Source organism: Armigeres subalbatus, chromosome 1, assembly GCF_024139115.2.
Source record: "Armigeres subalbatus isolate Guangzhou_Male chromosome 1, GZ_Asu_2, whole genome shotgun sequence".
Classification (NCBI taxonomy): Eukaryota; Metazoa; Arthropoda; class Insecta; order Diptera; family Culicidae; genus Armigeres; species Armigeres subalbatus.
The window spans coordinates 246280893-246296510 of record NC_085139.1 but is presented as its reverse complement, the minus strand read 5'-3'; the positions used below and the strand labels follow the sequence as shown (position 1 = coordinate 246296510).

At 39.8% G+C, this 15618-nt stretch overlaps 1 protein-coding gene across 1 annotated transcript; it reads left to right on the top strand.

The window, feature by feature from the left end:
- The first annotated feature begins 14278 nt into the window (after positions 1 to 14278).
- On the top strand, positions 14279 to 15305 carry LOC134212427 (malignant T-cell-amplified sequence 1 homolog). The gene is made up of 4 exons (XM_062690276.1): positions 14279 to 14446; positions 14511 to 14663; positions 14728 to 15030; positions 15092 to 15305. The coding sequence occupies exons 1-4, from the start codon at positions 14436 to 14438 to the stop codon at positions 15171 to 15173; spliced, it is 549 nt and encodes a 182-aa protein (XP_062546260.1). The 5' UTR covers positions 14279 to 14435; the 3' UTR covers positions 15174 to 15305.
- The last annotated feature ends 313 nt before the right edge of the window (positions 15306 to 15618 follow it).

Here is a 15618-nt window from a genome sequence, read left to right as displayed (position 1 = left end):
CTGCGGACGACATTCAAAGCCGTCATCAATCATCAGTACACGAATAAAAGGAACGAGGTAAAATTGACGAGCGTTGATGTTGATCACAAGCATGTTAATTTTTTTTAATATTAGGGTAAAGTGCCCAATAGTGGACCCCCAACCAATAGTGGACCCTCCAGCTATTTTTGCATTATTACAGCACAATGTAAACATTTTGCTATGAAATTCTATCGGGAGAACCTACCTTACAGTCCTATGATTTGATTACATGCATTGGAAATTGGATGGAAAGTAAACCCGCATAGAAAAAAACCATCTCATATAATGTTCTTATTATAAACTCATTTCAATACACACCGTTAACATTTACGTTGCTGTTCATTTATATTAAGACCATACACTCACGTAAAATACCTTCCGAAGTTTATTAGTTTGCCTTATGAAAATTAGCCACAAGAAATCAATTTGAAAATCATAAGGCAGCCTTATGAACCTGCATGAATTTTGGATGAACCAGGTTCATAATGAACATATATGTTTATCTTATGTTTACCTTACTAGTTTCATTGAGCAACCTCATGAAATTTCATAAGTTTTATAATGAAATTTCATAATATGAATATATATTTTATTCAAAATTTATCTCAATGAAAATAAAACAAAGTTGTTTGTATGAATAAAATAAGGTTTCAGAACTTTATTTATCTTTCTATTGTCATTATAATTTTGTTTAGATTGAAGAGTTGAGATTGAATTTGAATTCTGATAACTTTAAGAATATTATAACATATTTATAGAATCACCGGATATACTATCCGAAAAAGACATCTGGTGGAATCTTTAATATAGTGTCGGATGACTCCAACAAGTTCCATCACATCGATGCCAATATCGAAGTCAGCATATGCTGAATAATACGCAACGAACTTTAAGTCGTAGCTCGCACGATTTCGATGTTGAGCCATTCGACTATAAGGGTCAGCTGTTTGTCTAAAGATCCAAACAGAATCCGAAACGAAACTAATGATGGGTTCCTTTGAGAATTCTAAAAACTTGAACTTGAACTTTCACGGAAGAATCCCTAAAGGATTCCCGTCAAAGTTTCTAAAGGATTCCTGTCGAAATCTCCAAACAATTTTCGCCAAAACCCCTGTTGGAATGCCTAGATGATTTCCGTTGTGATCCTTACATTACTCTCTTAAGATACCCTGAAGGATTCGCGTTGGAACCCTAAAGGATTCCCATTAGAATCCCTGAAAATTCCTGTCGAAGTCCCCGAAGAATTCCGTCCGGATTCCGAAGGATTCCGGCGGAATTTCGAAAAGATTCCCGTCAAAATCGGAGTCCCTAAATAATTCTCGCCGTAATTCCTAAAGGAATTTCCGTCGGAATCCTGAAGAATTCCCGTCAGAATCCTTAAAGGATTCCTGTCGGAATCCCTGAATGATTCCTGTCGGAATTCCTAAAGGATTCCCGTCAAAATGCTTTAAGGATTTCCGTCGGAATACCTGAAAGATTCCCGCCGTAATCCCTAAATTATTTCCGTTAAATTTCCTAAGGGATTCCCGTCAGAATCCCCAAAGAATTCCCATTAGAATATCTAAAGTGTTCCGGAAGTATCTCGTCAATATCGCTTCAAGATACCCGTCGAAATGCTTTAGGGGGTTTCCATCGGAATACCTTAAGTATTCCCGTCTCAATCTCTAAAGAGTTCCCGTTGGAATCCCTACATGTGCCTATAATATTCCCGTCTGAATCTCTAAAGAATTTCCATCGGTATCCCTAAAAGATTCCCGTCGGAATTGCTAAGAAATTTACTTCGGAATCAAAACTCTTTGGGAATGCCCGGATCACTAAAGGATTATTTTCCCATTACCAAAAAGATCCTTTTAGAATCCCTAAAGGATGTTATTCGGAATCAAAATCTCTAAAAGATTCGCTAATAAATTCCCTTTGGGAATCTCTAAACGAATCCTTTGGGAATGCTTAAATGAATCTTTGGGAATGGCTAATGAAATCCTTTGAAAATTCTCGTAGGTTTCCTTTGTATCCCTTCTGAATCACCGAAGGATTTTTTTCCAGATACCCTAAAGGATTATTTTTAAAATCTCTAAAGGATTCATTTTTAAATTCCTAAAGAATTGGAATTCCTGGCCGCTTGTTTTGTTTGGAATTCATAAGAACGAGAACTCAGGGAGTAAAAGAGCGTTCGAATCAAAGAACAAGGCAGCATGTCAGTGGGGACCAATCGCGCAATGTTGGCAATGTCGCGCGAGATATGGATAACACCCACCTGCTTCAGTGTTTTCGAAGGCTAATAAACCGGTCAGGTGCTCCAATAAGAAGTTGGTAAGTGTCCGGTACATGCTGGCCCTCAACCCCCTCAACATAGTATCCAAGGTAAATATATGGATTAGAATTTGAAGTACCATGACAGAATGCATTCTTTTAAGTAATTTGTCGAACCAAGCGGAAGCATATTGCGTAGTTTTAACTGTGGACTGCAAAATAGACTTGCATCGCGAATCGGATCTCCTTAGAATGTAATATTCGTTGAACTAACTGATTTACCTCCCACAGCCACAGGTAGTTTCCATCGTTCTAAATCAGCAGCAACACATGAGCCCACAACTTCGGTTTATTCGGACAGCGGAGCGGATCCTTTTTACCTCCTGGTCATGGTATTTACATATACTTCAATGACTCCAGACATGTTCGTGTATGTTTTCCGTGTTGATCTTGCAGTCAAAAAAGGACGAATCTTCGTTCGCGCTCGAACAGGTCACAACTCCTGTTTAGTTATATTCTTCCGAATGCCGCGGGACCTACACAAATGGAACCAATCGGTTGAAATTTGTGTCATTTTTTTTTGACGTAGGACTTACGTCTCTCTTTACTATACCGGGTGTCATTTCAAAATTTCTAAATCGACCGCGTTACGTTGTGTTGAAAGATTTCAATCGTTAATATCGTTCGTCTCAGTGAACGAATTTATACGGTAAGCCTCTAAATCGACAGATTATGAGTATGCCTTTCATGCCCATACTTGATAAGATACGAAAACATTGTTTTAATAGGCCTAAAACTGTTTTCAATGCAAAACATTGAGCTCAAGAGAACCTATAAATATGGGTACCGCATCATTCTTGCATCATTCCTTTAGCATCTTCTGATTGGTATAGACTCCAGCGAATGAGCTGCCGCTGGGTGTGCCGAAAAGGCATAAAATAGCGCAACGCTATTCTTTTTTCTTTCATTCTGACTGGGACAAGCGGAGCAAGCAGCATCGATTCGACAGCAGATTGGCACTCGAGCCTTTTAGCCAGGTAGCATCGTAACCATCATCCGCTTTTTCGGATCGGCAGCGTCGGGGCCAGCATCAGCCGAAGCATAAACCAGTACAGCAGCAGAAGAAGATGCAGAAGCAGCTCACCCTGTAGACCCGACCGGCAGCAGTCGCAGAGCCGAGCCGAGGCCGGCCGGCATTGGCATCGAGCCGAGACAGGCTGAAGAAAAGCAAGAGAAGGAATTGCAATGTGCTATAAAAGAAATTGTATGGGTTTGGTTTCGAGCAAGAAACTCACTCGGTCAACTAGTTGTCCCTGCACACTTAGTTTTATTCTCCGCAGCTCGGCAAAAATCCGCACAGCCGCGCGCTAGCAAAATAAAAACTAATATTCCGGAAAAATAGGACGTTTGTTAGCTGACTCCCGGCAAAATATTTGCTGATCTTCAGCAACTTTGACAGAACTTTCGGCAAAAAACTTGTTTGCTGGGGCACGGCTGTGCAATTCTCGGTAAAAGATCAAAATTTTGCTGAGATCCCGGTAAAAAAAATTAAGTGTGTGGTTAAGTTAATTTTCGGCCCTTATCAGGGCAAAGAGAGAGAGAGCAAAGAGAGAGAGCTTTCTAGCATTGGATTATGAACTACATCATTTGCACACCAACACATATGGTTAAAGTTCAGAGAACAGTTGATGAATAATTGTATATAATCCGTTTATCAAAAGGTTTTGACATTTTTCATTCCGTGCACCATATGTGTTTAAAAAACACAAGTTTAGTTCAAATGACCCGTGTTAGCAGTAGAAAAGTGTGTTGCTAAGGTTCCAACGGTTCCAACCGAATGAAATTAATAATGGTAAGTTTGATTGATTTGCATTTATTATTCTCTTATTTCTCTTACTTCTCTCTCTAACATAGGGGGCAGAGGCTGTAGTGAACCGCTTCTAACATGAAGAACAGACGTTCGATCCAATTTACACCACCGGAGAGGAGCAAACCCACCAATCTTTCCCTGTCAGCGTACGACAGTAGTTCCCACCGGGGTTGGTTACCCGATCTTCCCTAAGATTGCTCGTACCCCGGCCAGGACGACGGGGGTAGGGATATGGATACGTTCGTTGCAACCCACACCGCCAACGATGAGCACTTCGCTGGACCCACAATGGGCCATGGCTCGCTCAGTCGTTTCAACCAGCATAGCAAAAAGGGTTTCCTGCAGCGAGAAGCACAAATCCTCATCAGACCACTTTTCATCGTCCACACGCTTTCTCTGCTTTCCTTTCGGTCGAGCCTTCTGCTCAATAAACGACAAAATTCCCGAAAAGCTCACATCCATGCTAGCAGTAGAAAAGTGTGTTGCTAAGGTTCCAACCGAATGAAATTAATAATGGTAAGTTTGATTGTTTTGCATTTATTAGCCTCTTACTAAGTATTCGTTGCTTGTCTTTTAAGGCTGCCTCGCAGACACCGACCCCCTAAATTTCCGGTGAACCATGGTGCACAATTTTGCTTAGAGTCCGTCGCTGACACTCGGACGATGATCAGCCCCTAACATAGGGGACAGAGGCTGTAGTGAACCGCTTCTAACATGAAGAACAGACGTTCGATCCAATTTACACCACCGGAGAGGAGCAAACCGACTAGTCGAGTCAAGCACGAGACATTGAAGACGGCCTTACAGTTGAGGTCGAAATACGTATATGTAAAAGTAATATGACGTGTTAGAATTAAATGAAATTGTGCTAAACTCGTCTTAAGACAGCATCATTCAATGGCCGACTGAATAGCGGTTTTAGGCTTGCTTCCACGGTCATGTTCTTTCTGCGCTAAAATGAATTTCATTCTATGTTATACTTATCCTCCGATTTGAATTACATATTTATATTTTGTTAGGCAATTATAATAATTGTTAATATACAGGATTTGAAAATAATATTAGTAGAAATAAATTATTATTAAATTGAAAGAAATTGAAAATAAAATTTAAAAGCAATAATTAAACGCAAGGGGTACCGTTGTACAAATTCTCCTGATATGCTCCGATTATAAATTCAAAGTAAGACTTATTGTTCGAATCTTCTAAAGTGGATGATATCTTAACATTATGTTGTATAATATGTGGAAAATTTTGTTCGAGAAAATGACCGATTTTTTATAGTAACATAACTTAACCGCCCTTTCCACATATTGTAAATTGGTGAAATACCATTTATCGTATTGTCGAAACAATCTGGCGTAGTGTAGACGTATTGTTGCTATAGATGATTCGTACTGTTGTACAAGTATTGTTTGGAATGGTTTTGAATTATTTAGGAGACAGTAATGTAATAGTCCAGAACTATGCGGGAAAATAGACGATTCTTTACATTTCTATAAAAAATAAACACGAGAGTGTCCATTATAGGAATATTTTGGAGGGTCCATAATAGGGAAGACGGACGTCCCGAAACGAAACATGAAAATCAAATGAAGTGTCGACTATAGGGAAGCAATTTCTTATTATGGACCCCCAGGGGGTCTACTATAGTGCTAATTCAGTCAGACTTTAAAATGTTAATTTCAACGAATAACGTTGTGTATTTAGGTGTTTTATGTATGTATCGTGAAGAGGAGATGCAGAGCTTGTTATTAGATATCAAGAAGAATTAATATGCTGGAAAATTCTACTTCTTATGACAGGAAGAGCAAAATTCTACTACTAGGGGGTCCACTATTGGGCGTTTTACCCTAATATTTTTATTTCATTTTCTACCAGCGAAAATTCATTTATCCAATAATGAGTATTACGCATTGCAAGAAAAATTGGGAATCCTGCACACTTACCTCATTTCACCGTATTCGGTAAATTTTACCGAAATCTCAACAGCAGAACTGTTCGGTAATTTATTTTATTGATTTTTTGTAATTTTTTCCTTTTCTCAACTGTCAAAATCACCGAAAATCAGTTAATTTATTTACCGAACAGTTCTGATGTTGAGATTTCGGTAAATTTTACCGAATTCGGCGCTTCATTTTAAGTGTGGAAAATCCAAAGCGCCTCCAATGAATATTTTCGTGGTTTTTGATCAAAGGCAGCTAATGCTAAATTTGTGATGTTTTGTTTATATTTATATCCATGACATTTCTATATTCAATTCAATGTGGAAAAAACAAGGACGAAGGAGTATGCCCGAGATGCTCAACAACCCTTCCCTTAGTCACTGCGAGTTGTGGAACTTGCCTAGGACGTGGTTGGGTTTTAACAGAGAGCTATTGTAATTTTCGATGAAAAGCTGCTTGTATCAGCAGGAGGAGGACCTACCAGAACGATCGTTTGCCGTTCGAAGCGCACTGGTCCAAATCATGGTATTTGGATCATGGGACTCTTAATAGGCCCGACACGGTGGCCTCCAGGTGAGAAAGAAACGCTGTCCAGATTCAATTAGCCGCCGATAAAACCAATCACTATGAATAAAATCTTTTAGGGCATGAAACTGTATGACATTCTTCTAAACTTGATATTTCTTTGATTAACTATCTTGAGCACTGAGCCACTGCATATTAGGGACCAGTCCTATACACTTCGGGTTAGTTGACACCGACAGGATGCTAATGATCAGTCCTTACATGTTATGTAAGCTTGTAAACACGCCAAGCAACTTTCTGGAATTCATGACAGCTGCTTTGATATCATATTCAATCCAACGCACACTATGTATGATTTGTTCTATGCGGGGATTGCCTTTTGCGCGTTATTTCCGCGAAGCTATCCAAATTTTTCTTTTCTCCGTAATACTTTCATGCTATCCCGTGCTATCTCTTTCTCCCCGCTGAAAACGAAAAACCCTTCATTGATGTTCAGCTCTGCTCATTAATGAGTTATGCAGCTGAACTTGTTAGAGATACTTTTCGCTGGGGACTAACGTCTCGCCCTTGTCATGACCAGAGGCGCGGTCACGTTCCCAGACGTGGGTAGGACAAAAACTGAGTTCCTCCCGGATTTCGAGAGATTTTTTCGGACATCCTCGGATAAGTTTAAAACTCCCTATGACCAATCATTACACTTCCAAAGTTCGTAGACCATTTCCAAGAAGTATGTCTTCAAACATCTTTAAAAATGTTCAGAAGTGATTATGGATTCCTGTAATTAAAAAATAATAATGGTTTCCATCAATTATCACTTCTAGGAATTCGAACCTTTAGCAATCTTCAGAAACATCGCTGTGGTCTACCAGTAAAGTTTATGATCGTCCAAGAATCTTTCAGTGTGTTCAATACTATTTACGGGTTTTCAGAAATCTCAAGAATAATGATACTCCGAATTTTCTCAAAGGCTTGCTATCACACATCCGGATGTGCTACAATCATTATTAACTACTTCATATTTGCGTATTTCTTGTTTTGTTTAATTTTCCGAGATGAGCGTGGATTTCTGATAAAGAATTACGGAAATTGTTCTTCGATTGCACCAAGGCTTTTTCCCTACATAGATTTAGTTAAACAAGGAGTTTATAGAAAGACACAACCGATACGGACGATAGTTTAATTTTTTAACGGATCTCATCATGGAAAATTAAAATTTAGGTCCCATTCTAAATACATGGGGACCAAAATTCGGCGGAAAATTTCCCCGAATTGTGAACCAACGTTAGAAGTAATAATTATTTGTTATTTTTCGCTACGAAATCCCATGAATTTCACCCTTTTGGAAAAACATGATAACAAAACGATATTTCTTAACACATCGTCACGAGATTGTTCAACATGTCTCGTTTTTATTTTCCTCCTTTCCCAACTGACTGGAACCGTTATTGATCTATATTTATGAATCTTGTATACCCAGAATAGGTGGTAAATCCCAACCTTTATTCACTTGGATGGTAGAGCAATTTACACCAGTTCTGATAAGTCACGGAACAGCAACCATTGACAAGTACAATCAGTCTAAGCTAAATTAAGCTAAGCTGTGTATCATAACTAGGGCACACTAGGAGTTAACTTTCTGAAATTCTGAAGGTTCAATTTATCAAAATTAAGCACCTTCATCGAAAAAATATTTGTAAGGCATAGTAGCAGACACCTTCCTACATAACCGGTACCAAATAGTTTTTCATGAAAAGTTTCTAATTTAAAAAAAACGCGTTAGATGTCTTTCGCCATACAAATTTCTGGTGGTTAACTCATGCTGGATATTTTGCGCATATACTATACTGCCGTGAATCGCATATCTGTCCCATCTTTGCTGGGTTTCCTATTCATATGGGACAAATATGCGATTCACGGCAGTCTGGATGTGACAGCGGCGGGTAGAAAATCAGCAATTCATTATTGTAAAACTTCAGAAAATTATCTGAGCCTCCCTGAACTAGCAGAAATAATTACGTACTTTCAGAAAAAAATACAACAATTTTATGAAGAGCAGAAACTATTAGAAACTTCAAGACTTTTCCGGAAAATCTCAATACATAATTGAAACTTTTTGAAATAGAATGAATTCCTCATAGACTCTGAGGTGTTTTTCGAAATAGAGTTCTCCTCCACGATTGTCAGTTTAACCTCTGATAAACATTCAAACATCTGATTAAATTTTAAAAAAATAAATAATAGTATTAAATCTTTTAGTTATCCATATGATATTATCTTACCATAGTGCCATAATCATGGGTAGGACAATGCTTTGACTGACAATGCGTAGGACATGTCCTACTTGTCCTACCCACTCCCGGCGCCACTGGTCATGACCTCAGGGTCGTTTTTTTTTGCGGAAGCTCTTCGGGAGAAATTGGGCGGATGAGCGGAAATACTTCCCTTAAAAGTTGTATCCAAGGTGGAGCAATTAATATGAAAATAGATTTGATATCAGGGCCTAACTTGTAAATTGATAACACTTGAGCAAATTCAAATATGGTTCAAAGTTTCATTTTAATTTTTCCGTCATTCAAGCATTATTTGAACATAAAGGATAGGAATAGGATAAATTGTTACACACCTTTAAATATCCATATTGTCGTGCAAGGTCTCCTCCGTCAAACAAAGCGCACAAAGACAACCGGGACAACCGTCGGTTGGGGCAGATCTTCGAAGGTCCATACCTCGGATTTCTTCAGGTTTGGGCCGAGTAGCTTAGCGTCGTCCGGTCTGTTTCGTCGTCGACCGGTCGGTCCCTTGTCCGAAATCCTTCCGTTGGCGTTCGATGTTGTATGGATATTACGAGCGTCACACGGAGTCCCCCACCGCAATTGCGTTGTTCTTCCGTTGGGATAGTCCTCCGACAGTGCTAGGATCGTGTTCCGGCGGGCGAGAATAACGGAACGACGCACTTCGATCTTCAGCACTTGACTTCAGGCACTACACCTACGCCGGTGTTCCTTCCGTCGAATGCTTGGTCGGACAGGAACGCACTTGCACTTTTTCTCAACCGGGGCTAATTCGACTGGCCACGCCGGCTCCCTACGGCACGCGTTTACACTACCGAGAATAAAGATGGAGACTTTAAGGAAATTGCACTATTGAAAATATACGTCCATTAGTGGCAAAGGCGTTCACCTGAAAGAGAGTGGATGATCGTTGGATGACGTTTTTATTCTTTTTCGTCCTTCTTATCGAAGTCGAGCTCACTCATCGATGATATTTAATGATGACATTTGCGAATAACCATGACGAGGTTTTTGATGAACTGTGGCACGATGATTGCGGTGCATGGTGTGTAACCGGTAAGGTTTGGGATGTAGGGATGTGCAGGGGTAGGTGCGGTTCCAATTTTTTTTTTGATTCTAATTAGGTTTTAATTTAATTTCTCGTTGGCAGTTGAGTTCAGTTTATTTATGCTTAGGTCATAGTTAGGCTAGATTCATGTACAATTGTTATCAAAATTATAAATGTGACCTTTTGACGGGTAACAAACTTTAAAAAATGGGTAAATTGAGTTTCTCCATGTTCGTATCATATATGTATACATGTCCCGAGACAATCATCATAAAAATATAGAGATGTAAAAGGAAATCCGAGGAAAGCTCTTTGGAGGGACAAAAGATATTTTAGTTACAATTAATTGCATATTATTCGGCAACTCGGCCGTACGAAAACCATTTTTTTGTTAAATAACTTGGCTGTGCATATGCACAGCATATATTTCGAAATGGACAAATTGATATGAAATTTGCGAAAAAGAATCCACGTGTCTTGGAGGGACTCGAACCCTCAACCTCCTACTCTCTAGATAGGCGTGATAACCCCTACACAACAAGACCACTTAAAGGTCACGTTTGCGGAAAAGCCATCAGAATCCGAGTACCAACCTCCACCGCGGTTAGCTCTCTTTTTTGCAAATTGAATATCTTTCGGATGCTTGATTTGTCCAATCTCCACATGTGCTTTACTATTGTATACCCACAGCCAAGCGAGTGCACATTGTTTATTAAACGAGAGGATCGCACTCCATGCCCCCCAGGAACTGTCTGGGCGGGACGGTATAGAATGCGAATTCAATCGCACTCTGCTGTGCCACAGGCTTGCTTGGCTAAAGCATTTGATGAGTTTGATTGCCTTAACGTAAGCGGTCGCGTGTACTCAGACGACTAATGACGGTGAAAGACCGACACTTGATTACAATTAATTGCATATTATTCGGCAACTCGGCCGTACGAAAACCAAAAGAGAGCTAACCGCGGTGGAGGTTGGTACTCGGATTCTGATGGCTTTTCCGCAAACGTGACCTTTAAGTGGTCTTGTTGTGTAGGGGTTATCACGCCTATCTAGAGAGTAGGAGGTTGAGGGTTCGAGTCCCTCCAAGACACGTGGATTCTTTTTCGCAAATTTCATATCAATTTGTCCATTTCGAAACATATGCTGTGCATATGCACAGCCAAGTTATTTAACAAAAAATGGTTTTCGTACGGCCGAGTTGCCGAATAATATGCAATTAATTGTAATCAAGTGTCGGTCTTTCACCGTCATTAGTCGTCTGAGTACACGCGACCGCTTACGTTAAGGCAATCAAACTCATCAAAGCTTTAGCCAAGCAAGCCTGTGGCACAGCAGAGTGCGATTGAATTCGCATTCTATACCGTCCCGCCCAGACAGTTCCTGGGGGGCATGGAGTGCGATCCTCTCGTTTAATAAACAATGTGCACTCGCTTGGCTGTGGGTATACAATAGTAAAGCACATGTGGAGATTGGACAAATCAAGCATCCGAAAGATATTCAATTTGCAAAAGAGAGCTAACCGCGGTGGAGGTTGGTACTCGGATTCTGATGGCTTTTCCGCAAACGTGACCTTTAAGTGGTCTTGTTGTGTAGGGGTTATCACGCCTATCTAGAGAGTAGGAGGTTGAGGGTTCTGAGTCCCTCCAAGACACGTGGATTCTTTTTCGCAAATTTCATATCAATTTGTCCATTTCGAAACATATGCTGTGCATATGCACAGCCAAGTTATTTAACAAAAAATGGTTTTCGTACGGCCGAGTTGCCGAATAATATGCAAGTAATTGTAATCAAGTGTCAGTCTTCCACCGTCATTAGTCGTCTGAGTACACGGGACCGCTTACGTGAAGGCAATGAAACTCATCAAAGGCGTTAGCCGAGCAAGCCGGTGGCACAGCAGAGTGCGATTGAATTCGCATACTATACCGTCCAGCCCAGACAGTTCCTCGGGGGCATGCAGTGCGATCCTCTCGTTTAATAAACAATGTGCACTCGCTTGGCTGTGGGTATACAATAGTAAAGCACATGTGGAGATTGGACAAATCAAGCATACAAAAGATATTCAATTTGCAAAAAAGAGCTAACCGCGGTGGAGGTTGGTACTCGGATTCTGATGGCTTTTCCGCAAACGTGACCTTTAAGTGGTCTTGTTGTGTAGGGGTTATCACGCCTATCTAGAGAGTAGGAGGTTGAGGGTTCGAGTCCCTCCAAGACACGTGGATTCTTTTTCGCAAATTTCATATCAATTTGTCCATTTCGAAACATATGCTGTGCATATGCACAGCCAAGTTATTTAACAAAAAAATGGTTTTCGTACGGCCGAGTTGCCGAATAATATGCAATTAATTGTAATCAAGTGTCGGTCTTTCACCGTCATTAGTCGTCTGAGTACACGCGACCGCTTACGTTAAGGCAATCAAACTCATCAAATGCTTTAGCCAAGCAAGCCTGTGGCACAGCAGAGTGCGATTGAATTCGCATTCTATACCGTCCCGCCCAGACAGTTCCTGGGGGGCATGGAGTGCGATCCTCTCGTTTAATAAACAATGTGCACTCGCTTGGCTGTGGGTATACAATAGTAAAGCACATGTGGAGATTGGACAAATCAAGCATCCGAAAGATATTCAATTTGCAAAAAAGAGAGCTAACCGCGGTGGAGGTTGGTACTCGGATTCTGATGGCTTTTCCGCAAACGTGACCTTTAAGTGGTCTTGTTGTGTAGGGGTTATCACGCCTATCTAGAGAGTAGGAGGTTGAGGGTTCTGAGTCCCTCCAAGACTCGTGGATTCTTTTTCGCAAATTTCATATCAATTTGTCCATTTCGAAACATATGCTGTGCATATGCACAGCCAAGATATTTAACAAAAAAATATTTTAGTTACCAGATAAAGATTGTCGCTTCGGTTCCCTTTGTTCTGCTGTCCGAAACATGTGTGGTACATAACTGTCAAATCGTATGTATTTTTCTTTCATTGACATTTAGATCGCCAGCAAAAGATGTTCCGGACAGTGACGACAGCGACAATCTTTATCTGATAACTAAAATATATTTTGAAAGGACCATCACCGTAACACAGAAAATATTTTTTAATATGAAAAAAAATTGCTTCCATGAGTCGATATCTAGTCATAGACCGACTCATATGGTGGTATAGCTGTATGTAATAAGAGTCGAATACCGTAAGCTCAGTAAAATTTCGCAATTTCGCCAAGAATCCGCTTTGATTTTTTTCTCTAGACGAATATTGTTTGTTTGTCTATTTGTTTGTTTATTTCTTATCCAACTGGCCGAACTCTGCACACTTACCTCATTCCACCGTATTCGGTAAATTTTACCGAAATCTCAACAGCAGAACTGTTCGGTAATTTATTTTATTGATTTTTTGTAATTTTTTCCATTGCTCAACTGTCAAAATCACCGAAAATCAGTTAAATTATTTACCGAATTCGGCGATTTATTTTAAGTGTGAGCCCGGATAAAAATGTACTATTGGTTCAATAGTGTAAACAATTGAATTACCATACAATGTACGGTATACAATAGGATACATTGTTTCTTGATGGTTGCACAGATTGTATCAACACTGAGGATACAATACATCAACATATTTCTCTAATGTGACAATACTTGCAATTGTTTTTGAAACGTTTTCGTACATAAGATTCATATATTGTTAACTTTTGAAACGTTTCTTTACATTGCATATAAACTATATAACAATATTTGCCTCATAGCGCCAAATATGCATTCTTTCCCTTTAAATTGCATTGTTGAACAGTAAAGCTGGCACAACTGAGAAATCAAAAATCGTATTGTTTTACTATACAAATACAATACAATCCATTGTATTTTGAACAGTTTTGTTCGGATATTTCAACAATATATTAACCATACACTCTATTGTGTGACGAAAAAAATGTATGGAAAAATCTCAGATTTTGTATAGTTACGATACTTAACAACCCGTACATTCTATTGCGAAAACTTCATTTACATTTGAATATATGGTTCATAACAATGCATTCTAATGTATTTCTTTGGTTTCATTTACAATATAATCTATTGCCAATTTAATGTTTTTAATAGTAGTGTTACAATCAATTGTATTGTTATTCTACTGTATTTTTTATTCGGGTGGTCTTATTGAACTTCCTGATTCTAAATAATCTTAATTATTACCGAAAGAATCGGTATTTTTTTAGCTGATGATAATCTTGAACTTAAATGTGCGGATCGTTTTTTTTACCCGTGTATAGTAATCATGATGATTACAATGATGACGGATGATGATGAATGTCAAACTTCTGTCAAACTGCCGGACGGAGTGGAGTTAAATCAATCGTGTCAAAAAAAGGCAAAAACAAAACAGTTTTGGGTGGTTTTGCATTGTGCGAAACTCTTCCTTCACCAATTTCCTTAAATTTAACACAGTAAATTAGTCACTTTTTAATTTCTTAAGGTTAATCAGTAGCCCTAGGTTATTAGGATGTTTAAAAAGTAAGTATCCACACGATAATTCCTTTAGTGCAGCCCTTTCTAATCGAAGTTATTTCGACTACAGATTCGACGAAAAGGAGAGCATCTCCGGTGTCCAGCAGCTAAAGTCGTCGGTCCAGAAGGGCATTCGGAATAAGCTCATCGAGCAGTATCCACATATCGAGGGCCATATCGATATGGTGCTGCCCAAGAAGGATCAGTTCCGCATTGTGAAATGGTTGATTCCTTGTTTTTGCAATCGCCTTCTGAATTTCATTAACTCACATTTTTTTTATTTTCAGCCACGATCACATCGAAATTTTGGTAAACAGCGCCGGGGATCAGCTATTTTTCCGGCACCGGGAGGGCTCGTGGATGCCCACACTGCGACTCTACCACAAGTACCCGTTTTTCCTGCCGATGGAACAAGTGGACAAAGGTGCCATCCGATTCGTACTGAGTGGGGCCAACATCATGTGCCCGGGTCTGACGTCGCCCGGTGCCTGCATGACCAAAGTGGACAAGGGCACGGTGGTGGCGATTATGGCTGAGGGCAAAAACCATGCCCTAGCCATCGGACAGACGACGCTGTCCACGGATGACATGTAGGAGGTTTCTTCGGCGCGGATCAGGATCTCTGGTTGATTTTGTAATTTTTGTTTTCAGAGCCAAGGTTAATAAGGGAGTCGGTGTGGAGAATTGTCACTATCTCAACGATGGTCTCTGGCAGATGAAACCGGTGAAGTAAACGCGCCACTAGTCCACTCAGGGAGCTGTGTTCTTTTAACGTGAAAGAAGAGTAAAATCCATTGCTAATTTCTAATTAAATATGTGTATGTCTACGAAATAATGAATTATATTTTTGATGTGATAATCCACACCTATTGGGCTCTTATTTTTTTAGAAGCTGCATATATCCGCAAGCAGGCCTTACCAAATCGACCGTATCTGGCTTAAAGTGCACTAACCCAAGCTCTGGTAGTGGGCGCACAATGGATAAACTGTCAAAACGTATGCGGGGATCTTAAGGGTTTATTCGCAAATTACATAGCGACAGAAAGGGGCCACTTTCAGTCTGATCCACCCACTCTTAATGGGGTTTTCTCTGGAACGGTCCTAAAATTTGTATTGGCCGTAATACTATGACAAGTATCACCCCAACCCAACCTTTAAAGCGTTATGTAATTTACAAA